The sequence below is a fragment of the Nerophis lumbriciformis genome, linkage group LG32, assembly GCF_033978685.3.
Source record: "Nerophis lumbriciformis linkage group LG32, RoL_Nlum_v2.1, whole genome shotgun sequence".
Lineage (NCBI taxonomy): Eukaryota > Metazoa > Chordata > Actinopteri > Syngnathiformes > Syngnathidae > Nerophis > Nerophis lumbriciformis.
In genome coordinates this window covers 1655183-1681697 of record NC_084579.2, presented here as the reverse complement: position 1 = coordinate 1681697, position 26515 = coordinate 1655183, and the positions used below count along the sequence as shown (strand labels likewise).

General features: G+C 43.0%; 1 protein-coding gene across 1 annotated transcript; it reads right to left on the bottom strand.

Moving 5' to 3' along the window:
• Positions 1-2130: 2130 nt before the first annotated feature.
• On the bottom strand, positions 2131-21919 carry nploc4 (NPL4 homolog, ubiquitin recognition factor). The gene is made up of 17 exons (XM_061926861.1): positions 21744-21919; positions 14141-14221; positions 10792-10901; positions 10493-10729; positions 10371-10419; positions 9143-9237; positions 8944-9067; positions 8702-8881; positions 8542-8628; positions 8394-8465; positions 8199-8325; positions 7979-8139; positions 7843-7914; positions 7685-7777; positions 3290-3406; positions 3116-3218; positions 2131-3045 (listed from the first exon to the last, which is right to left on the bottom strand). Exons 1-17 carry the CDS (start codon positions 21756-21758, stop codon positions 2885-2887), a joined length of 1884 nt encoding a protein of 627 aa, XP_061782845.1. The 5' UTR covers positions 21759-21919; the 3' UTR covers positions 2131-2884.
• Between the last annotated feature and the right edge of the window lie 4596 nt (positions 21920-26515).

The window sequence follows — 26515 nt, the reverse complement described above, 5'->3', positions numbered from 1 at the left end:
TGTATTAGATCTTTTAAGCAGGTGTTTTTTGTTTACATTGTTATTGCCTTCTGGTTAGCTAATGTTTGCCCTGCAGGTAATAGTCACTTTTCCACCCCTTTATATATTAGGTATAGTTGTAAGCCTAGTTGTTAAAGTGCACATCATTAATGTAAATTAAGCAATATGTATGTAAAAAATATTGTATTTCATATATTCATTTTTTATTTTTTGCATTCATTTATTTATTCATATTTTTTTTATCTTGTTAACTATTCTGATTGTTAATTTGCTTTCTTTAAGTAAAAAAAAGGTCAAAGACAAAGCTATTCGGTTTCTTGTGAGTATATACACTTCACTGCCGATGTGGGGGGTGCGCCACCTAAAATCTTGCCTAGGGCGCCAGATTGGTTAGGGCCGGGCCTGAGGTAATGGCTCCCATTTTTATAGTCTTTGGTATGACTCGGCCGGGGTTTGAACTCACAACCTACCCATCTCAGGCCGGACACTAACCACAAGGCCACTGAGCAGGTTAATATGCACTTCCTCCCAACTATAAAAAAAAGTTTGTATGCTATTGTTGGCATACATAGCTGAAGAAAATAAGCATGCTAACACTAACTTAACCTACCTGGTTTACTCCATGCTTTACCAGGATTTGGAAACTTTGCCCTCTGGCATAAGAGTTGTGAGTGCAAATTACCGAGCTAAACTCCCATGCAGTCAGATCAGTGTCCAGCGCGAGCTGTTAAGATTGTCATTGTCATAATGCGACAATCCATCCATCTTCTTCCGCTTATCCGAGGTCGGGTCGCGGGGGCAGCAGCCTAAGCAGGGAAGCCCAGACTTCCCTCTCCCCAGCCACTTCGTCCAGCTCTTCCTGTGGGACCCCGAGGCGTTCCCAGGCCAGCCGGGAGACATAGTCTTCCCAACGTGTCCTGGGTCTTCCTCGTGGCCTCCTACCGGTCGGACGTGCCCTAAACAACTCCCTAGGGAGGCGCTCGGGTGGCATCCTGACTAGATGCCCGAACCACCTCATCTGGCTCCTCTCGATGTGGAGGAGCAGCGGCTTTACTTTGAGCTCCCCCCGAATGACAGAGCTTCTCACCCTATCTCTAAGGGAGAGCCCCGCCACCCGGCGGAGGAAACTAATTTCGGCCGCTTGTACCCGTGATCTTGTCCTTTCGGTCATAACCCAAAGCTCATGACCATAGGTGAGGATGGGAACGTAGATCGACCGGTAAATTGAGAGCTTTGCCTTCCGGCTCAGCTCCTTCTTCACCACAACGGATCGATACAGCGTCCGCATTACTGAAGACGCCGCACCGATCCGCCTGTCGATCTCACCATCCACTCTTCCCTCACTCGTGAACAAGACTCCGAGGTACTTGAACTCCTCCACTTGGGGCAAGATCTCCTCCCCAACCCGGAGATGGCACTCCACCCTTTTCCGGGCGAGAACCATGGACTCGGACTTGGAGGTGCTGATTCTCATCCCAGTCGCTTCACACTCAGCTGCGAACCGATCCAGTGAGAGCTGAAGATCCTGGCTAGATGAAGCCATCAGGACCACATCATCTGCAAAAAGCAGAGACCTAATCCTGTCCCTAATGCGACAATACTCGGCTAATTTCGGGGACTAAACACTGCTGTCATTACTGATACTACGGAACATTTCAGAAAAAAGTAGAAAATAGTGACCCTAATTGTGACTGTTACTCCCTGTGTTCCCAGAAGCTGTGGCAGCACAGATGGGAGGACTCTCAGAACATACTGAAGACCATTGGCCAATATACGGCCGTGAGGACTGGAAATTGGCCGAGAGCTGGTGGGCAGCCTAGGATGGAGTCAGCTCTCTTGGTTACTTTGTTGCTTCTCTGGATGTGGAGATGGTGTTTGTGGAGGAGAGCTAGGATCCACGGTGTTGGTGTGGACCAAAGGTTGAAGCGATGCACAACTAACAATGTTTCCGTGAGGTGAGGAGAAAGACAGCAGGTGTGCTCCTGATGTTTGGCCCCTCAGCCCTCATAAATGTGAACCTTCTCATCTGGCGTCCGTTAGCGGACCACGACGACGCTGCAATGAGAGCACATGTTGTCAGAACTCACCCGCAAGTCCAGGGGGAACAAAGCAGACTCGGACGTGAGCTCGTAGAATTCCTGCTTTTTTTTTATTTTTTCAAAGGCGAGTCATCACAGGAGGGACGCCAGGACCTGCGGGGCTCCAGAGGAGGTTTGCTCAGCAAACGGTACAAAAGGAGGTCGCCGTGGCCCGTTAGTGTGACATCAAGCACGGACTCCCTCCCTCAAAAGTCAGCAAACACACGCTAATAATCGCAACTAAAAAGAGGTTCTCACGGCAAGCATGTCAATTGTAATTGCACACCTTTCATAAATATCACTTCATGGCTACACCACAGAGGCGCGTCAAGGGAAGTCAGCCTCTTAGCTCAAATCTGCCCTCTGCTGGTGTGGAGGTGCGGCCGACAAGATGCTTTCTTTACCCACTTTGTGGTTCCTTGCGATGCTTTCAAGAAAATTTGGAAAATGAGGACCGTGTCAGGACAGGAAGTGGCGAGCACCAGTTCTCGAAAGCACCTCTCTTCTGAAAAAGTCAGAGAACGAAGCTACATATTTCAAACCGAATGTAGAGGGTATGTTTGGGGGCGGGGCCAATGATTGTACTAAAAGATTTGAAAAGATGCGGGCGGTGAGTCTTTGCTGTTGTCCTGAGTGACAGCCATCCTTTATTAGAGAACAGAGGGGGCGGGGCCACGGGCCAAATGTGCAGTCACCCCCCCGTCATGACGGGACACAAACATTACATCATAGGTATGATGTAAAGGAGAGCGTCCACATCACAGCGGTCTGACAAGGTGATGTCATGGTGGTTAAGGGGCGAGGCTTTAGCTGCGGGGCAGCCGGCACATGTCACAGTGCTCGGTGCCGGGCTGGTTCATGAAGGTGCAGTGGGGGCAGGACCACATGGCGGAGGAGGAGGGAGGGGCGGAGGAGTCCCCTATGGAGTCAAAACCCAGAGGTCCAGAGGGTTGCCCCCCGATTGTACCTGGAGAGAAAGCAGAGACCCTCATGAGTAAGACCTGGACCACGTCTGAGCAAGGAGAATGAGTGCTCACCACACAGCTGCTCCACGGTGGCCCACTGCTCCGACTTCTTCCACGTCTGGGCCAGATCCTCGTCGGAGGTCTTGACAGCATCCAGCAGCAGTCCGATGCTGTCCTGCAAAGACAATGAGGGGTTAGACGGGTGGTCGTCGTCACAACTCGGCTCACGGAGAACACGGCACTCACTCTCAGAGGCATGATGTCGTTGGTGACCAGGAAGAGGAGCAGGTGGAAGTCTGACACCATGTCCAGGAATGAGCTGGAGGTGCACTGGGAGAGATATGTGGACAAGCTGTGGAAGTCCTGAGGACAGACGCACAGGGATCAACACCAGACTCTTTTCATGCCGCGGGTAGAACACGTTTCTTTTTGATGCATTCTAAATAGCCAAAGTCAGCTAACAATGGAGGTAAGGAGAGTCGCGCTATTCCGCCTACAAAGCACTGTAAGACATCCATCAACTTTCTATATCAAACTTAGTAATATTTACATGTTTTATGCATTTTAGGCATCATTTCTCAGAAGCATCACAACGTTCGCTTTGCCCTTCAACAACAACAAGACTACTAATCATGGCAGACTTGATGAAAGACAACAAAGACTACTTTGGGACAAAGGATGATCCAGAAAATTATATTTTTGAGCCTGAATATAAGGAGGATGATCTACAAGTTTTAGAATTGTGTGCTGAACACTAAACATCATGTAGCAGTATTGCTTAGTGCTAAACAAGATATACAAACATAATAAAACCATCACTGGGATAAAGACTGATGGGATGTTTATATCTTCCCCTTTACATCAACAATTCATCATCATCCTCACGAAGGGTTAAAAAAGGTGCAAACGAACATCTTTTTGTGTATTCTGGCCTTCTCCGGGTCTAAGTTGGATGTCAAAGTTGACCAACTTGTGGGTTTATGTCCACAACCTTCTACTATCCAGGTGAGAGACATAATTCATCATCTAGAATTAACTTTCACCAACTCAGAGGCCATGCAGCAGCTCAATATGTCAATATAGCAGCATAAGCTAGTTAGTTCTCTGTAAACATAGGGCTGCTAGAAGTAGTTTGTCTGGGTTAGCGATTACAATAACAATATCACTAATACTAGGCTAGCATTCAGGTCACGACGTGTAAATGGAGTCTTGTTGGCGCTTTTTGGATGTTTTAGAGGGCTTTATGGGCTGAATAATGTTTTTGATTGATTGATTGAAACTTTTATTAGTAGATTGCACATTACAGTACATATTCCGTACAATTGACCACTAAATGGTAACACCCGAATAAGTTTTTCAACTTGTTTAAGTCGGGGTCCACGTTAAATCAATTCTTGGACTCACATTAGCTTCATTGTTAGCCACCTCCTACTTGACATATTTTATGAGTTAGAATGCATAAAAAAGAAACGTGTAGACAAGGATTGTCAATGATAGGCAAATTTCCCAAAAAGTGCAGAACATCTGATTTCAAACCATCCATCCATCCATCTTCTACCGCTTATTCCCTTTTGGGGTCGCGGGGGGTGCTGGAGCCTATCTCAGCTACAATCGGGCGGAAGGCGGGGTACACCCTGGACAAGTCGCCACCTCGTCGCAGGGCCAACACAGATAGACAGACAACATTCACACTCACATTCACACACTAGGGCCAATTTAGTGTTGCCAATCAACCTATCCCGATTTCAAACCAAGTGAAGACATAAAAACATTTCAAAAGGAGCTGTTGAGATTTGCCAACAGTAATGTTTACTAATTTCTTTGTATGCGTCCGCCATGTTTATTTTTCTTGCACTTGCAGCTTACACATCTGAAGAAGTAACTATTTCCACCAGGCGCATTCTAGTCAACGTGTCACTTTCCAACCACAGCCCTTCCCTAAATATACGTAGAGTTACTTTTTTTTGCTCAAATCTGCTAGTGAGGGACAGGAAGTCACGCACACAAAAAATAAATGATCAGGTTAACTTTCAAAATACAAGTGTTCAAGGCGGATGGTATTTTACACTTTGCAACGCCCTGAATGGTTTTCAGACGTATTTTCACCTTGTTGATACAAATGCTATATGCTGATTCTCGAGGTGCAACATCTAAGAATCTTACCACAGGCATATTCTGGACAGCTATTTGGGGACCTGTGTCAAATAGCAGCTGACGCGGGGGCCAGGGAAGCATGGGAGTGGTAAGCGGGAGTTGAATGAGAACTGTGAGTACAACGATTGTTGCTGTTTGCTTGCTACAAATGAAAAATAAAGGCAAAACTGTGGTCTTTAAGAGCCGTTCAGTTTGGTGACAATGTAATTCATTGTCAGTGTCACATGTTTTGAGTCACTGGGAAAAGCGCAATAAATACAGTATAATCAATTACTTGGATGCGGGCCAAGCAAAAGCGTTGCTACAAAAAGTAGCATTACTGCTAATTTGTAGCATCATTTGAAAAGTCACCCGCTAGAGAATAAGGAGTGCTTGAAACGCTGCATGTCAACATCTCCGCCCGGTGCCACACCCACAAAATGCCTAAGCAACCAACACTGACCCAATTGAAGCCTGGCGTCTTCCATTTCCACATCAACACAAAATAGTCAACAACAGAAGGAGATAACGTCTGCAGGAACCTACCACATAGCGAAGGGCATACACTATTTGATTTCCTATTATGCAGCTCATTTTTATTTGACAGTTTTTGAAGTATCCTGTGTGACATCATGCACAAAAGTGCTCTTCATTGGTTTTAAAATATTGTAGTGGAGTTCTGTACAAATAGTGCCCTTTAGTGTTGCTTTGATATGTCATCTTAGTGACATCATGCACAGAAGTGCACTCCTGAGTTTATAAACATAAAATGAATTTTAAAAAAAGGGGGAAAAAATTTGTGACGATAAAAAATATCGATGTAATCATAGTAGTATTGACTAGTTACGATCCTGTACTTGGTATCATTACAGTGGATGTCAGGTGTAGATCCACCCATGGCATTTGTTTATATTGTGAAGCTGGTGAGCTATGGTGTAGTGAAGCATGTTTAGCTATTCCTTGTCCTCCAAAACTTACTTTATTTGTTGCCATGGAGGCCAGGATTAGTGATTTAGAAGTAGCTAAAACACTGCAGATGGATGTTAGCTGCTAGCTCGCTAGCCATGTCTTAAAGCACCTCTTCCTGAGGGTGTTTCAGTGTTATAATTTCACCTTTATCTTTACTTTTTACACCAAAATGCACATCCATTCTCCCTTTTCTGTCTACACACTGTGTCTGCTTGTAAGTACTCTGTGTGCGCGCGCTGCTGAACATGCTCCTCTGCTCGTGAAACCAGCAATGTCTTGACGTGACGACGACACGGCCTCATGCTGCTACCGGTACTTTTTAGAGGCAGTATAGTACCGAATATGATTCATTAGTATCGCGGTACTATATTAGTACCGGTATATCATACAACCCTAGTTGAATGTACCGTATTTTCCGCACTATTAGCCGCACCTAAAAACCACAAATTTACTCAAAAGCTGACAGTGCGGCTTTTAACCCGGTGCGCTTTATATATGGATTAATATTAAGATTAATTTTCATAAAGTTCGGTCTCGCAACTACGGTAAACAGCCGCCATCTTTTTTTCCCCGTAGAAGAGGAAGTGCTTCTTGTTCTACGCAAGCAACCGCCAAGGTAAGCACCCGCCCCCATAGAACAGGAAGCGCTTCTTCTTCTACTGTAAGCAACCACCCGCCCGCGTAGAAGAAGAAAAAGCGCGCGGATATTACCGTACGTTTCATTTCCTTTGTGTGTTTACATCTGTAAAGACCACAAAATGGCTCCTACTAAGCGACAGGGATCCGGTTCATGAAAAGACGCAATCTCTCCATCCGCACACGGATTACTATTTCACAGCAACTGCCTAAAGACTTTCAAGAAAAGCTGGCTACTTTCCGTGCATATTGTAAAAACAAGATAGCTGAAAAAAAGATCCGGCCAGAGAACATTATCAACATGGACGAGGTTCCACTGACTTTTGATATTCCTGTGAACCGCACTGTGGATACAACGGGAGCACGTACGGTGAATATTCGCACCACAGGGAATGAGAAGTCATCCTTCACTGTGGTTCTAGCTTGCCATGCTAATGGCCAGAAACTTCCACCCATGGTGATATTCAAAAGGAAGACCTTGCCAAAAGAGACCTTTCCAGCCGGCGTCATCATAAAAGCTAACTCGAAGGGATGGATGAAGAAAAGATGAGCGAGCGGTTAAGGTAAGTTTAAGTTTACGCGAAGAGGCCGGGTGGCTTTTTTCACGCAGCTCCGTCCATGTTGATATACGATTCCATGCGTGCCCACATCACGCTGGTTTTAATATATTATTAAAGTTTGACTGACCTATTTGACTGTTTTTTTGACATTCCTTTAGCGCAGTTAGATGCGGTTTACAACACGGGGCGGCTTATAGGTGGACAAAGTTTTGAAATATGCCGTTCATTGAAGGCGCGGCTTATAACCCAGGGCGCCTTATGGTGCGGAAAATACGGTAGATTAGAATCAGAGAAGGCCCTTTTCCACCCAAAGTTCCAGGAACTAAAGATTCCATTTCCATACTTGCGTCTCTCCCAGGATCTCTCGGTTCTCGATGGGGAAGCGCTGTGTGGAGCTGAAGGTGTACTGGGGGTCCTTGGGGAAGGTTGTTGTTATCTGTGAAGGACAAGAGGAGAAGTCCAACCTGAAGGTCTTTAAGGGTGTGCAAAGAAGGAACTCACGTCTATGATGAGATACTCCACGGGAAGAGGCCGCGCCAGGAGCGTGACGTCATTTCCAAATTTGTCTTTGTCCTGTTTGGAGGGTGAAGGTGAGTCACACACAAGCGGCAGCAGAGCGTCTGGTGGCGTGCGTTACCTTGAAGAAGACATCTGGGACGTACTGCTCGGGACTGGACTCTTTAGCGTAGCCCAATTCAGGAGCGTCTTTGCAGGGCAGGAGACACTCGTCCCTCACCAGAGCCATGCACTGGTTGGACACCTGGTAACCCTCAAAGTGCACTTGGTTGTCCGGGCCGCCTGCGTCAGAAGCAGCAGGTGACGTGCTGCCCGCCATCGCTGCAGGGTTAGCGCCTTACCTGTCGCCACCACCGTCACAAACTTGGAGCCAAAATGTCCGTCTCGAGAGAGTTTGCAGGGGTTAGAATGTTGGTTTTGGAAGTATCCTGCGGTGATGCACTCCTCTGCACTCAGGTAGTGAGAGTCCTACACAACAACACACAACTGACTGAGGTGAAACAACAAGGAGGTCTTCCAGTTGGCGGCGGTCGTACCAGGTTTCTGGTGTAGCGCACAGTCCCTATCCTGGTGTCCTCAGAGAGCAGGTCTGTGAAGATCCAGCCCACCTGCACAAAAGACGGAGGTCATCAGTTTGTTGACTCGATCAGGTTACAAATGAAAATCGACAAGAAAGACACAAACCTTGCGCAGGCCAAGCTTGGCAGCTATCTCGTCCACAGCAGCAGCTTTGGGGTCGTCCAGCAGTTCCAGATTGTTCTGGGTGGCATTCTGAACCACACACAACTCCATCAGGTGGAATCCAAACAAGTTGCATTCAGTGAGGAGGAGGGGAACACGTCACCTGGGGAGGCTCGTAGATGGCGGCCACTTCCGCTCGGATTCCCAGGGGGATGTCTTTGTGCTCTGTGTACCTGCCGTACAGGTAGCCCATCCGCTGGCTGCCCGTCTTCCTCCAGAAGTCCAGAAAGCGGTCGGCTGTGGTGTGGTTCTCAAACATGATGTTGTCCACGTGTCTGTATTTCTGGGGGACAAGAGGACACCTGAGCGCTGTGCACTGCTTGGACAGGTGGCACGCGGATGTACCTGTCTGTTCAGCGTGAGGGCGCTGGGCTGGCACTTGGTGCAGATCCCCTCCGGCCAGGGAGGGTGGCCCTCACAGCCCGATTTGATCTTGCAGCTGATGTTCTCAAGAGCGGCAAACTTCCCTCTGAAATTCAACACCTGCGTCAGGTACGCTGCACACGAGTGCCTTCCTGACCCAACTCTCGTGTCAGGTTCTTACTTGTCCGCTCCTCCAGTCAGCTTGCGCAGGTAGGCGTGGAATGACATGTGCTTGACTGGCGGGTCCAGGTGATTCAGGTAGTCTTCATCAAAAGGCTGCAAGGGGAGCATGCAGACACTTGGGGCCTGATCTTCTTCTCAGCGTTCTCTCTTGTTTACATTTTCACACTTTGCACTATTTTCCTACACTTTATGAAGCATTTCTTACATATTCATAATATATAAGACCTTATTGTTAAGTGTTCAATGTGATTTTCATATTTTGTTGACATTGAGTGTTTTCATGCTTGTGTTTACATTTCCTTTCTGACTTGATAGCTGAGAGATTATAATCACAGGAAGTTACATTTCCAATAAAATTGTTTACATTTCATGTGTTTTTCTTCTGCTCCTTGTTTTCCATAAGTTATAAAAATATCAATAATAATCAATAGCACTTCTATGGTAATAAAGTATTCAGCCCTAATCAGTAATATTACTTTATAATTATATAGCTGATGGATGACTTAAGGGGCTGATTACCGTAAATCAAATGTGTTTCTTTTGTTTCTTAATAATTGTTTGAAATTTTTTAGTTATATGAAAAAACCTTATTTCAATATGAAATGTTTACATTTCATGTATTTTTCTCCTGCTCCTTGTTTTTCATAGGTTATAAAAATATCAATAATAATCGATACCCACCAATATAAAACACTTTCTACAAACACTAATCAGTAATATTATTTTATAATTTTGTAGCTGATGGATGACTTAATAGGCTGATTAAGTAAAATGTGTTTGGTGTCTGCTGGCTTTCTTTTATTGTTTCTTAATGTTTTTTATTTTTATTTATATGAAAAAACCTTATTTCAGTATGTATTTTCTTGCATCTGGAACATTCCCACACACGCTCTCAGATAGTACCAGCATCACCCGATGGTTTTGTTGTAGATGCGCTGCAGGACTGCTTCCAGTCTGCTGCATGTTTGAAAACATGGCAAAACGCCACAGATAGGAGGAGCCCGATAACATGAACGTGCAGTAAATGAGTATCTCCGTGGTGACAGCATGTCGTACACGCAAAATCCTCATTTAAATATTGCACCACCTTTTAATTGAACACGCAGTCTTAGTAGATCACACCGACTAATAGTACACGCTATTTTATAGTTTGCACACACGTGTTATTTAGAGCTGAGTAGATCAGGGGTGTATAACATCTTCAAATCCAAGGAGAAGGGTCTTACCTCTAACGGTACACAGTGCACGCATTTACCCAGGGCACCATGGTGACACCTGTGGCGAGAAAGGTTCAGAGGTCATGTGACATTCGCCTTCATATGTGACGTAGGCGCACGCCTCTCCTCACAGCTGAGCATCTTTGTTCCTGTAGATCTTTCCGTCTTGTTTGGTCAGATACTGGTCAATCTCGTCCTCCTGGACCTGCGACGCCGCCAGAGGGCGAGGCATCAAGAAAGAGGAGGTGGACGGCGTGGAAGAGGAGGTGGACGGCAGCGACGAAGACGAGTGCGTGGAGGCCGTGTCCATGGTCTCCCCGGAGGAGGGCGGTGACCCCGAAGGGAACATATAGAGCATGTCGCCATGCCTGCAAAGACCAGCAGCATGAAGACTAGCTGGACAATACAAGTTCTATTCTACTTGGCTTACTTGATCTTCAGCAGGCTCAGGCTTTTGTTCTGGGAAATTATCTCTCCCGTTTTGTCGCGGTTCAGGTAAACGGAGAAGCGGCTTGAATTGAATCCAAACTCTTTTCCCACCTGTGTGGACAGACCAGGAGTGAGGACTGACTTAGGCATGCCAAAATAAAGTCTCGCTTTTTAACTGAGATGTTTCTGTTGAGCTTGTAGGAACACTTGCTAACTGCCATGAAAGGACATGAAGGCTGCTTTCACCCTGGACTACACCTGCTGCGGGGCCACGGCGTCAGTAGGAAGTCTCCCCTTCATTTACAGCCTGTGTGAAGTTGGCCCCCCTTATTAGAGTGTACAATAAATCCTGTCACATCCAAATCGCTATATTCTTTTTCATCCCAATTCTAAATCAAATCATATAACTGCCACAACCGCCCTCGTCACATGCCACAATGCCCTGAAAAAATGGACCAACATCGGCGGCAAGAACATGCCGTGACCGCCGTTGACTTTTTACTGGTTAATGGACGAGGGATGTAACAGTAAATGGTACAATGATAATTTGCGATAAAAATTCCAGATGATTAGTAATACGTATCATTTTTTAATTACAGAAAAAAACTTCATTTATTAATGCATTTTAGGCGGACAAGATTTCCCCTCGGACTAAACGGAGCCAAGCGCTTGGTTTAACGTCATTTTCCCTCGCTGCGTTTAAAGAGCGCACTGCTGTGTTTAGATGGAGACAGGTGTGGACAAAATTGGATACACTTGTCCCCACACTAAAAGTATATAGCGAAGGAGAAAACTATTTGATGTTGCTTTTATTTTCTCAATACAGAATCCATCAGCTGCTGTGACTGAGAGTTAATGATATGAGGAAACATGCAGCAGGTGATGTGTCATGAACGTTGTCACAGCTTGTTTATAGAGCATTTACTTTGTTTACTGGGATGTTCACTCCTTTACTTAACTGCAAACTGTATCAGTGTTCAAATAACATCAGTACTAGCTCAAATGTTTTGTCATTTCATCCAATTGAAGCCGTGAAGATTGTGTAATCGATGTGAGAGGTGTCACTCCAGTTGTTTTGTTGTTGTTGGCCAAACTGTTGCACTGAACCACTAGGGGGCGTTGCTAGAGAAGAACAAAGCTTGTTTATTAGACTTTATCTTCATTAGCCAAACTGCTTTGTGTTTTATTTGGATATCAAAAAGTAAACACCATGTTTTTTTTTTTTACATTACATGTGTTTTTTTCTTGTCACAAAGGTGTTCCTTCAAAAACATTCATATGACACATCATTTTGTTAATGTGTTAATTCCTATACCACATATTTCTGCTCAAACTCTTAATGGATCTATCACGATACAGCATCTACCGTATTTTCCGCACTATAAGGCGCACATAAAAACCACAAATTTTCTCAAAAGCTGACAGTGCGCCTTATAACCCGGTGCGCTTTATATATGGATTAATATTAAGATTCATTTTCATAAAGTTTCGGTCTCGCAACTTCGGTAAACAGCCGCCATCTTTTTTCCCGGTAGAACAGGAAGCGCTTCTTCTTCTACGCAAGCAACCGCCAAGGTAAGCACCCGCCCACATAGAACAGGAAGCGCTTCTTCTTCTACTGTAAGCAACCACCCGCCCGCGTAGAAGAAGAAAAAGCGCGCGGATATTACCGTACGTTTAATTTCCTTTGTGTGTTTACATCTGTAAAGACCACAAAATGGCTCCTACTAAGCGACAGGGATCCGGTTCATGAAAAGACGCAATCTCTCCATCCGCACACGGATTACTATTTCACAGCAACTGATATTCCTGTGAACCGCACTGTGGATACAACGGGAGCACGTACGGTGAATATTCGCACCACAGGGAATGAGAAGTCATCCTTCACTGTGGTTCTAGCTTGCCATGCTAATGGCCAGAAACTTCCACCCATGGTGATATTCAAAAGGAAGACCTTGCCAAAAGAGACCTTTCCAGCCGGCGTCATCATAAAAGCTAACTCGAAGGGATGGATGAAGAAAAGATGAGCGAGTGGTTAAGGTAAGTTTACGCGAAGAGGCCGGGTGGCTTTTTTCACGCAGCTCCGTCCATGTTGATATACGACTCCGTGCGCGCCCACATCACGCTGGTTTTTAATATATTATTAAAGTTTGACTGACCTATCTGACTGTTTTTTTGACATTCCTTTAGCGCAGTTAGATGCGACTTACAACACGGGGCGGCTTATAGGTGGACAAAGTTTTGAAATATGCCGTTCATTGAAGGCGCGGCTTATAACCCAGGGCGCCTTATGGTGCGGAAAATACGGTACATGTGCATATAAATGTACATAACTTAAACAAATTACTTAATAATAAGACGTTTTTAGGCTCTCTCCATGCACCCAGAAGTAGCTTTTCTAACCTGGAACCTGTTTCATTATAAATATTACACCAAATAATACATTGCGAAAAACGGTTTGAATTGAGAAACAATTCTGAACCCAATCATCGCCCCAAGAATCACATGGAATCGTTAAGGTGCCCAAAGATTCACGGCCCTATTATTGTAGACATCAAAATAGCACTGCCCTTCTTTTTTGCTGTAAACATTTTTGTTTGTTGCGTTACAGTTTTGAAGTTATTCTAAAATACGTTTTCTGACTAGTGCTGTCATCCAAACATGTCCCATTAGTTTGCTCTATCATTTTTTTTGTCTGTTATAATTGTATGTGTTTATGTTATGAAGGTGTTATTATTCATAACCAGGCCCCTCACCTTGTCAAAATCTTTTTGTCTAACTATTACAGTTTTTTGTTTTGGGGCTGGTTAGGAATAATAAAACATAAAAACTATAATAGACACAAATTAAAGTAGCACAAACGAATGGGACAAGTTTGGGGGGATTTTGACAAGGTGGATGACATCACTAGTCAGAAAATGTATTTTACTTCAAAACAACAATGTTAACAACACAATCAAATGGCCGTGTTATTTGAATATTTGCGATGCTAAGGAGGGCAACTTCACACAGGTCCTCATTATTTCAAAAAAGACTATTAGGTTTTACATGAGGTCTTGCTAAGCGGCTGTCGACTCAGCCTCGAGCACAAGGCGGGCAAACAAGCGTATTCCGAGCAAGAAGTGCAATTATGGCATATTCCTCCATTTGATGCGTTTTGTGCCATGCAGCTTTGAAGCAACTGCACAGGACCAGCGAGGTAACACACAGAATGTTATACAGTGAGCAGAAACATGCTAAACTTCACCGTGGATTAGTGAGTCATCTATTTGGAAATGGCTCTTTCTGAGCAGAAGCACAGACTTCTGGGTCATTGTTAGGAAGGACATGGTGTGATTTATCAATACTACCTTCTTTAAAAAGGCAGCAGCAGTCTCCTTCTTGGCAGAAGGAATTTTCTTCATCCCATCTGGGGACTGTACCCTGATGATCTGAAAGACAAACATGAGAAGGTCATATGTGCAGTTCAATAACCACACCTGTCACGGACGTTAAGGCAGTGCTTCTCAAACAGTGCAGCGGAAGGTGCCTTCCATGTACCTGAGAAGTTGGGAGTCGGATATATATATATATATATATATATATATATATATATATATATATATATATATATATATATATATATATATACAGTGGGGCAAAAAAGTATTTAGTCAGCCACCGATTGTGCAAGTTCTCCCACTTAAAATGATGACAAAGGTCTGTAATTTTCATCATAGGTACACTTCAACTGTGAGAGACAGAATGTGAAAAAAAAATCCAGGAATTCACATTGTAGGATTTTTAAATAATTTATTTGTAGATTATGGTGGAAAATAAGTATTTGGTCAGTAACAAAAATTCAACTCAATACTTTGTAATATAACCTTTGTTGGCAATAACAGAGGTCAAAAGATTACTATAGGTCTTTACCAGGTTTGCACACAGTAGCTGGTATTTTGGCCCATTCCTCCATGCAGATCTTCTCGAGAGCAGTGATGTTTTGGGGCTGTCGCCGAGCAACACGGACGTTCAACTCCCTCCACAGATTTTCTATGGGGTTGAGGTCTGGAGACTGGCTAGGCCACTCCAGGACTTTCAAATGCTTCTTACAGAGCCACTCCTTCGTTGCCCGGGCGGTGTGTTTGGGATCATTGTCATGCTGGAAGACCCAGCCACGTTTCATCTTCAAAGCTCTCACTGATGGAAGGAGGTTTTGGCTCAAAATCTCTCGATACATGGCCCCATTCATTCTTTCCTTAACACGGATCAGTCGTCCTGTCCCCTTAGCAGAAAAACAGCCCCAAAGCATGATGTTTCCACCCCCATGCTTCACAGTAGGTATGGTGTTCTTGGGATGCAACTCAGTATTCTTCTTCCTCCAAACACGACGAGTTGAGTTTATACCAAAAAGTTCTATTTTGGTTTCATCTGACCACATGACATTCTCCCAATCCGCTACTGTATCATCCATGTGCTCTCTGGCAAACTTCAGACGGGCCTGGACATGCACTGGCTTAAGCAGGGGGACACGTCTGGCACTGCAGGATTTGATTCCCTGTCGGCGTAGTGTGTTACTGATGGTAACCTTTGTTACTTTGGTCCCAGCTCTTTGGTCCCAGCTCTCTGCAGGTCATTCACCAGGTCCCCCCGTGTGGTTCTGGGATTTTTGCTCACTGTTCTCATGATCATTTTGACCCCACGGGATGAGATCTTGTGTGGAGCCCCAGATCGAGGGAGATTATCAGTGGTCTTGTATGTCTTGCATTTTCTGATAATTGCTCCCACAGTTGATTTTTTCACACCAAGCTGCTTGCCTATTGTAGATTCACTCTTCACAGTCTGGTGCAGGTCTACAATTCTTTTCCTGGTGTCCTTTGACAGCTCTTTGGTCTTGGCCATAGTGGAGTTTGGAGTCTGACTGTTTGAGGCTGTGGACAGGTGTCTTTTATACAGATAACAAGTTCAAACAGGTGCCATTAATACAGGTAACGAGTGGAGGGCAGAAGAGCTTCTTAAAGAAGAAGTTACAGGTCTGTGAGAGCCAGAGATCTTCCTTGTTTGAAGTGACCAAATACTTATTTTCCACCATAATTTACAAATAAATTCTTTAAAATTCCTACAATGTGAATTCCTGGATTTTTTTTCACATTCTGTCTCTCACAGTTGAAGTGTACCTATGATGAAAATTACAGACCTCTGTCATCATTTTAAGTGGGAGAACTTGCACAATCGGTGGCTGACTAAATACTTTTTTGCCCCACTGTATATATATATGTATATATATATAGCTGCGGAATAGAAGACCTCTCATTGACTCCCTTGTAGCGGACTTTAATTTACGAGTTAGAATCATACTTGCCAATCCTCCCGATTTTCCCGGGAGAGTCCCGAATTTCAATGCCCCTCCCGAAAATCTCCCGGAGCAACCATTCTCACGAATTCCTCCCGATTTCCACCCGGACAACAATATTGCTACACCATCCTTCACTGGGTGCCGTTTCCGGCCGGACAATAATAACGGTTACACCTCGAAGTCAAGCGCAGCAATCAGAACAGAAGACGAAGCAGAAGAAGAGACATGGCGACGACGAGAATTCTGAGGTCTCAAGGTTGGCAAGTATGCTTTAAGGTAGTGTTTTTCAAACTTTTCTGAACCAAGCACATTTTCTTCATTGAAAATGAAACTCAGCAGCCGATATTGACAATAAAAAGTTGTTTTCGCAATTGTTGGATATGAATTCAAACCATAACAACCATGCTTCACTATAACTCTTGTCTCAAAGTAGGTGTCCTGTCACAACACCCCCTGACTTATTTGGACTTTTTTGCTGTTTTCCTGTGTGTCGTGTTTTAGTTCTTGTCTTGCGCTCCTATTTTCTTGTTTTGTTGGTATTTTCCTGTTGCAATTGCATGTCTTCCTTGAACGCTATTCCCCGCACCTGCTTTGTTTTGGCAATCAAAACTAAGTTGTGCGGACGCTATCCTTCTTTGTGGGGACATTGTTGATTGGCATGTCATGTACGGATGTACTTTGTGGACGCCGTCTGCTCCACGCGCTGTAAGTCTTTGCTGTCGTCCAGCATTCTGTTTTTGTTTACTTTGCAGCAAGTTCAGATTTGGTTTAATGTTGCATAGCCATCCCTAAGCTTCAATGCTTTTTCTTAGCGGCACTTGCCTTTTGTTTATTTTTGATTTAAGCGTTAGATACCTTTTTACCTGCACGCTGCCTCCCGCTGTTGCCTGCATACTGTGATCATGACAAACCATGTTCCGGACATCTACAAAGCAATTAGCTACCTGCTGCCACCTACTGATATGGAAGAGTATTACACAGTTACTCTGCCGAGCTCTAGACCAGTGTTTTTCAACCTTTTTTGAGCCAAGGCACATTTTTTGCGTTGAAAAAATCAGGAGGCACACCACTAGCAGAAATCATTAAAAAAACAAAACTCAGTTGACAGTAAAAAGTTGTTGTTGCAATTGTTGGATATGACTTTAAAGCATAACCAAGCATGCATAATATAGCTCTTGTCGCAAAGTCGGTGTACTGTCATGACTTATTATGAGTTTTTTGTTGTTTTCCTGTGTGTAGTGTTTTAGTTCTTGTCTTGCGCTCCTATTTTGGTGGCGTTTTCTCTTTTTTTTGGTATTTTCCTGTAGCAGTTTCATGTCTTCCTTTGAGCGATATTTCCCGCATCTACTTTGTTTTAGCAATCAAGAACATTTCAGTTGTTTTTATCCTTCTTTGTGGGGACATTGTTGATTGATGTCATGTTCGGATGTACATTGTGGACGCCGTCCTTGCTCCACAGTAAGTCTTTGCTGTCGTCCAGCATTCTGTTTTTGTTTACTTTGTAGCCAGTTCAGTTTTAAGTTTCGGTCTGCATAGCCTTCCCTAAACTTCAATGCCTTTTCTTAGGGGCACTCACCTTTTGTTTATTTTTGGTTTAAGCATTAGACACCTTTTTACCTGCATACTGTGATCACGACAAACCATGTTCCCGACATCTACAAAGCAATTAGCTACCTGCTGCCACCTACTGACATGGAAGAGTATTACACGGTTACTCTGCCGAGCTCTAGACAGCACCGACACTCAACAACAACACATTATTTGCGGATTATAATTACTGGTTTGCAAAAAATATTTTTAACCCAATTAGGTGAAATGACATAATCCTGAGTTCAATCTCGGGCTCGGGATCTTTCTGTGTGGAGTTTGCATGTTCTCCCCGTGACTGCGTGGGTTCCCTCCGGGTACTCCGGCTTCCTCCCACCTCCAAAGACATGCACCTGGGGATAGGCCCCTCCCACCTCCAAAGACATGCACCTGGGGATAGGTTGATTGGCAACACTAAATGGTCCCTAGTGTGTGAATGTGAGTGTGAATGTTGTCTGTCTAGCTGTGTTGGCCTTGCGATGAGGTGGCGATTTGTCCAAGGTGTACCCCGCCTTCCGCCCGATTGTAGCTGAGATAGGCTCCAGCGACCCCCCAAAAGGGACAAGGGGTAGGAAATGGATGGACATAATCTCCCACGGCACACCAGACTGTATCTCACGGCACACTAGTGGTTGAAAAACACTGCTATAAGTAAGGCTGAAACGACGCGTCGACGTAGTCGACGTCATCGGTTACGTAAATACATCGACGCCGTTTTTGTGCGTCGGCGCGTCGCATATTTACGTCACACTACTGTCATGGCGGAGCGCAAAGCAGACGATGCGAGCGAGGGGAAAAAAGCACGCCAAAAGTCGTCAAAAGTGTGGGAGTATTTCAATAAACGGCCTAATAATGTTGTTGTATGCACACTGTGTCGAGCGGAAATGGCCTATCATAGCAGCACAACGGCTATGAACGAACATTTGAAAAGAAAACACCCGACAGCGTTCTTGCCATCACCATCAACAAGTCAATCGTCCGCGTGCGTATACGTTGTCATTATTACACAAAAACATGAATGTGTCATTTGTATCTGCGTTGTAAATTCATAAACTAAAGCACCGTTTCGCTCTGAGAGGCGCGTTTGGCGTGCCTGTTCAGTGTTTACAAAGACGCGCTCGATCCTCTTTAACGCTGTGGAGAGGCGGCGGCGGCGAGCGAGCGGCGAGGCGGGGCGCGCCGGGAGCGACGCCGCATCCAATCTCCTCTCGCTGAAAGAAAGGGGAGCAGCAGAGAGAGAGGGAAGAGAGACTGGAAGGAGCCAAAGTGAAGCTGACGTGGAGCGAGAGAGGAGGAGAGCCAGAGACAGGGGACGACGAGCGAGCGAGGAAGAGGAGCCGAAAAGCGAGGAAAGAAAGAGAAAAGAGTTGGAAGAGAAAAGACTGTGTAAAATTAAAAGATTGTAAACCTGACAAAGCCGTCTGGCGTTCAGTCTGTCGGTCCTGAAAGAACCCCACGGCACAAGACGTGTCACAAACGCTAACGTTAATTAGTTGTGCAAATACCTTTTACAACATTAACAGTTACATATACTATGTACAAACCAACAATTAACTTTCACTTTAATCATACTATCATTGTTGTGTTATTAAGCAAAATAAGCAATACTTTTACTTTTGTTGAAATGTTTACACTGTACACTTTTTTGTATTGGATGTTTAGCCTTATTTTTGCACATTTTAGCAAATAAGCAATACTTTTACTTTTGTTGAAATGTTTACACTGTTGTTACAGAATATTTCCGTTTTGCACTTTTTTGTATTGGATGTTTATCTTTATTTTTGCACATTTTAAAGCAAAATAAGCAATACTTTTACTTTTGAAATGCTTATACTATTGCAGAATATTAAGATTTGCACTGGATGTTTACTTTTATATTTGCACATTAAAAAGCAAATAAGCTACTTTTAATTTTGTTAAATGTTAAAAGTTTTAAATGTTTACATTGTTACAGAATACTTTGTCATGTTGTTGTCAATGTTGACTGAGTGGCCATACTTTTTTTTTTTGTAAATAAAAGCCATGCCTTTTGGAAAAACTGGCCTACATTTATTTTTTCCTCTTCATTTTAAATAAAAAAAATAATCGGTAAAAGGAAAAATAATTTATAGATTAATCGAAAAAATAATCTATAGATTAACCAATGTGTATGCGTCAATGATCACAATTCACCCTGTATGACCATAAATTATGGGGTTCCCCAGGGATCCATCTTGGGGCCTCTCCTTTTTATCCTATACATAAATGATTTTGTAAACTCCTCCGAAACTTTTCATAAAATAATTTTTGCTGACGATACAAATTTGTTTACCTCACACAGGAGCCTACACGATCTACAAGTAACTGTCAATTCAGAGCTTGTGAAAGTAGATTCCTGGTTCAAATGCAATAAGCTCTCACTTAATGTAAATAAAACAAATTTTATTCTATTTCGTTCTAATAAAAACCGGACAAATACTGAGCACTGCCATATCAACATCAATGGGCAGGAAATACAGAGAGTGTACTCCACAAAATTCCTGGGGGTCATCATTGACGAATACCTCAATTTCAAATGTCACATTAGCCTTCTGTTAAACAAATTATCCAAATATGTTGGCCTGTTCTTTCACCTTCGTCATTATCTTCCTCTTTATGCTCTACTCACACTATATAAAACTCTCTTTGAACCACATCTAAACTACTGTAATGTCATCTGGTGTAACACCTTCCCTACCTACCTCCACAAATTAGAATCTATGCAAAAGAAAATTATACGGGCCCTGTCATGGTCCAAGTTTAATGACCCACTCGACATCTATTCCATAATTATCATCTCTTAAGACTGACAGAGTTCAATATTTATCAAAATGCTTGTTTAACCTATCAAGTCATTTACAGGCTGAATTTAAGGCTCTGTAGCTTGGTTCCTATCTACCATCCCCAGCATGCCCACAACACTCGTAACTTAGATTTGATATCAGGGAAACATCGTTTACTGGATTGTACCGCTCGAAGTGTTGTATGCAGGGGACCAAAGATTTGGAACCGGCTTAATGAGAACCTCAAGATGCTGTATCCATTCTCCAACTTCAAAAATAAACTAAAAACTTATCTATTAACCACCTATATTTAATGCCTCATGTAGGGTAGACTACTGTTGGGTTTTGCATGGTTGAATGAATGTATGTATGTATGTGTATGCTTGCTTTAGTACTATTATCTTGTGTTAATCATATAGCGTTGTTTTTTGTTTTGTTTTTTGTTGTCGTACTTGCTACCATGTTCCATCATTCCATCATTCCATGTATATTCTATCCTCTGGACCCCCTGTCAAAAGCTTCTTCTAGCTTATTTGGGGGACCCTTTCACGTACCAACATCTTTAAATGATGATATTTTACTACTATTGTATTTGTTATATGGTATTGTGAATGAACTTGAAACTTGAAACTTTTTTTTTTGTAAATAAAAGCCATGCCTTTTGAAAAAACTGGCCTACATTTATTTTTTCCTCTTCATTTTAAATTAAAAAAATAATCGGTAAAAGGAAAAATAATTTATAGATTAATCGAAAAAATAATCTATAGATTAACCAATTAATCGAAAAAATAATCTATAGATTAATCGATAGAAAAATAATCGTTAGCTGTAGCCCTAGCTATAAGGCAACCATGACAGTGCAAAAACGTTCATGTTGACTATGTCACTACTTTGACGAGCAATTTGACTGCGGAAAGAGAAGATAAGAGAAGACATGAATTCTACGTCAGCCTAACACTTTCAATCAACTAGCACCATCAAGTCTTTTTATTCACCAAATGTCACTTTTTCGCTCACTAACTCCATGAGACGACGAAATATTATCTGAGTGTTTTTCATCAGGTTTGTGACTCGCTGTCTTTGGCAAAACAAATCACTTTGAATTCAGTTAGTTAGCAGGCCCACTTTGTAGGTAGCATTAGCTCGCCAGCTAATTGTGCTGCCTCATCACTCCTGCTTGGGCTAACATGCTAGCTGACGTTAGCACAGCGCAAAAACTACTTTCCTTACCATATTATCCGCCATGCTTGTCGGCTTGACGCTCCCAAAGGAGACGGTTGTCTTTCAGTCGGATACACCAAAGGTTGAATATACGCAGTTTGTCACTGTCTGTTTGTCAACCGAACTCCATCCCACTGCGGTGTACCAAACATTGGTGGCCGACGTCGCTCCAAACGGTCCCACAGTAAAACAGTCCCCATGGAAACATGTCCAGTGTTGAAGGGTTCCACTTGACTCCTCAAAGTCTACAAAGACAAAAAACAAATATGTTTAATCCCGTGAAGATGATTTTTAATTCAGACCACTTGTGTATTTCATAAGACTGTGTGCTAATTGTTTAGTGGTTGAGGTCATTTCTTTTTTCTTTCTTTTTATTTAATTGACATCCAGCACTATGTCCACTACTTGCTGTACATATCCTACCAAGTCACACCTACACTGTTTCAATATCCATTTCTCTGTTCTCAATTGTTGATGACTGATGATAACAACCAAACATAACCCCCCCCCCCCACACACACACACCCCGAATTGTAAATAATGTAAATAATTCTATGTATACTAGAGATGCGCGGTTTGCGGGCACAACCGCGGAGTCCGCGGATTATCCGCGGATCGGGCGGATGAAATAAAAAAAAAATTGATTTTATCCGCGGGTCGGGTCGGGTCGGGCGGTTGAAATAAAAAAAAATTAGATTTTAAATAGATTCAGGCGGGTGGCACTTAAACCAATTGGGAAATATATATACATAGTTAAATGTTGTTACCCACATACGAAAAACGAGAAGGCACCTGCAGCATATGCCACAACAGAAGAAAAAAAAAAAAAAGAGATGGACACTTTTACGGAGCGGAGAAGGGACGCCTCGCCGGGGTCTGGGACCGAGGCCCCTTCCCCCGAGAGGGCCCCACCGGGAGCCGTAGCTGAGGCGATCCGCGAGAAGGGCCCGACGCACGTCCAGGGTCACCACCGCGCCCAACGCACCGACACCCCGCCTCGTCCGCCTTCGCCGCGGCCGGCGTCACGCGCAGCAGGTAAGCAGCTTACCTGCCCGCCACCCCCGTGGCCGGGGGCTCGTAACAGGGGTCACTCCGCGCGCTCCGCCCGCGCAGCTTACCTGCCCGCCACCCCTGTTGCCGGGGGCGCGTAACAGGGGTCACTCCGCGCGCAGTGCGCTCACGAAAGGGGTGGGGCTCACCCTGGTTGATATAGACAGCAGGACGGTGGCCATGGAAGTCGGAACCCGCTAAGGAGTGTGTAACAACCCACCTGCTGAATCAACTAGCCCTGAAAATGGATGGCGCTGGAGCGTCGGGCCCATACCCGGCCGTCGCCGGCAGCGAGACGCGCTTGGAGGTGCGCTCAGCGCGGCTCCCATATGATTGCGCACTGGGGTGCGTCTGGGTCGTGACAGCGTGGCACGCGAATGTCTGTGCTGCATTGGATCAGTCTCCTTTCTTTAACAGGCAAAAGCTTTATAACCTCACTAATGCCTTGCATCGTCTATATTAGATATATAACAACGGGCGGGTGCGGGCGGGTGCGGTTCTGATCAAATGTTACATCGGGTGGATGGCGGATGGTTGACGACTTTCTGATGCGGTTGCGGATGAAATAATTGCCTATCCGCGCATCTCTAATGTATATCATACTTGCCAACACTCCCGAATTTTCCGGGAGACTCCCGAAATTCAGCGCCTCTCCCGAAAACCTCCCGGGACAAATATTCTCCCGAAAATCTCCCGATTTTCAGCCGGAGCTGGAAGCCACGCCCCCTCCAGCTCCATGCGGACCTGAGTGAGGACAGCCTTTTTTTCATGACGGGAGGACAACAGGGTGACAAGAACTAAATCATCCAGACTAAAGATAAATTGTATTATTATGTTTATCTTACCTAAAAATAAATATATTTATTAATTAAAAAAAAAAAAACTAAATACATTTTTACTATATTTTGCTAAAAACATCAAAATTAATTGTATTTTTATTTGTATTTTTTCCTGACTCCTTATTACATCCAGCCATAGAATTATACAGTAAAATAAACATATTTGAAATAATTGATTTTAAATTATCATAATAATTCATTTAAAATGACCATATTTAATTATTTAAATAATTGCTTGTTTATCAACAACTTTAGCATTTTATTCACTACATTTTGAAACTCTCAGAAGCCAAGTTATGTTATATTCCTTAATATTTATTTATGCAAGTTTGAAGTATCAATTATCTAAACACAGTTTGTTTGCATATTTTCAGGATGTAGATATATATATATATATATAGTATATACAAATTCCTCAATCTGATTGACAAACACTTTCCCAAAGACAACATCCTAAGAAAAGTATTCAACAAGAACAACATTAAATTGAGCTACAGCTGCATGAACAATATACGACAAATCATCTCAAACCACAACAAAACAATTGCAAATGAGCCGTCGGCCCTCAGACAGAGCGACTCCAAAACCAACAAAGGATGTAATTGTCGAAAGAAACCTGATTGCCCCCTCAACGGGGGGTGCTTACAAACATCAGTTGTCTACCAATCTAAGGTAATACGCAAGGACATTAACACATCCGTCACATATGTAGGATTAACCGAGGGAGAATTCAAAACCAGATGGAACAATCACAAGGCTTCTTTCAGGAACAAAAACCTGCGAAATACCACAGAACTCAGCAAACACATTTGGGACCTCAAAGACAATAATGTTGAATATTCAATAACATGGCAAATTCTTGCATCCAGCACACCTTACAATAGTGGTAATAAAAGATGCAACCTATGCTTGAAAGAGAAACTGTTTATTATTTACCGTCCAGACCTGTCATCCCTCAACAAGCGCAGCGAAATTGCCGCCATAGACGGAAACATGCCGCCATAGACGGAAACACCTCCTAGGCAACACATGAGCCAACCACCACGCCCCTAGGCCAGCCTGTACCCACCCACTCTGTGCCCTATATAAACCATGGTATGCGAATGCTCCCATTAAAATCTCCTGACGATTGAGGGTACCCCCCCTCATGAAACAGGCCTGTAGAGATGAAATAGTCTTGTGATTGCTTTCCCCACACATACATATATATATATATATATATATATATATATATATATATATATATATATATATATATATATATATATATATATATATATATATATGAAATACTTGACTTGGTGAATTCTAGCTGTCAATATACTCCTCCCCTCTTAACCACGCCCCCAACCACGCCCCGCCCCGCCCCCGACCACGCCCCCACCCCACACCTCCCGAAATCGGAGGTCTCAAGGTTGGCAAGTATGATGTATACACCCTGATGATGATCTTGTGTGATGACTGTATTATGATGATAGTATATATCTGATAGTATATATCTGTATCATGAATCAATTTAAGTGGACCCCGACTTAAACAAGTTGAAAAACTTATTGGGGTGTTACCATTTAGTGGTCAATTGTACGGAGTATGTACTTCACTGTGCAATCTACTAATAAAAGTCTCAATCAATCAATCAATCAAAGCATCAGACGTTCCTATCCATCCATCCATCCATTTCCTACCGCTTATTCCCTTCGGGGTCGCTGGAGCCTATCTCAGCTACAATCGGGCGGAAGGCGGGGTACACCCTGGACAAGTCGCCACCTCATCGCAGGGCCAACACAGATAGACAGACAACATTCACACGTTCCTATCCATTACATCATATTCACATACATCTGTTGTCTGCCCTAAATGTCTAAATATATATATTTTTGTTTATATCCCAACCATACCACCCCCCCCCACCCCCCCATAAAAAAAAAAGAAACAGCAGAAAAACAAAGTAGTATTTGCAAATACATCAATTAAATAAAGAAAACAAGAAATAATAATACATTATTAATAATAATAATGAGAAATAAAATAAAAGAATACAAACAGAAAAAAGATAAACACTTAATGAATATCCTACTGGCGGCCTGTAAAAAGACCATTACTAGGAAATGGATATCCCAGGAGAGCCCAACTTTCAAGCAATGGATGGAAATCACAATGGACATTTATAAAATGGAGAAGATAACTGCCTTTATTCATTATAAATTGGCGAAATGTACTTCAAACTGAGTCAATTACATACTTGCCAACCTTGAGACCTCCGATTTCGGGAGGTGGGGGTGGGGGCGTGGTCGGGGGTGGGGAGGGGCGTGGTTGGGGGCGTGGTTAAGAGGGGAGGAGTATATTGACAGCTAGAATTCACCAAGTCAAGTTTTTCATACATATTATATATATATGCATATATGTATATATATATATATATACATATATATCTACATCCTGAAAATATGCAAACAAAACTGTATTTAGATAATTGATACTTCAAACTTGCATAAATAAATCTTAAGGAATATAACATAACTTGGCTTCTGAGAGTTTCAAAATGTAATGAATAAAATGCTAAAGTTGTTGATAAACAAGCAATTATTTTAATAATTAAATATGGTCATTTTAAATGAATTATTATGATAATTTAAAATCAAATATTTCAAATATGTTTATTTTCCTGTATAATTCTATGGCTGGATGTAATAAGGAGTCACAAAAAAATACAAATAAAAATACAATTAATTTTGATGTTTTTAGCAAAATATGGTAAAAATGTATTTAGTTTTTTTTAATTTTAATTAATAAATATATTTATTTTTAGGTAAAATAAACATAATAATACAATATATCTCTAGTCTGGATGATTTAGTTCTTGTCACCCTGTTGTCCTCCCGTCATGAAAAA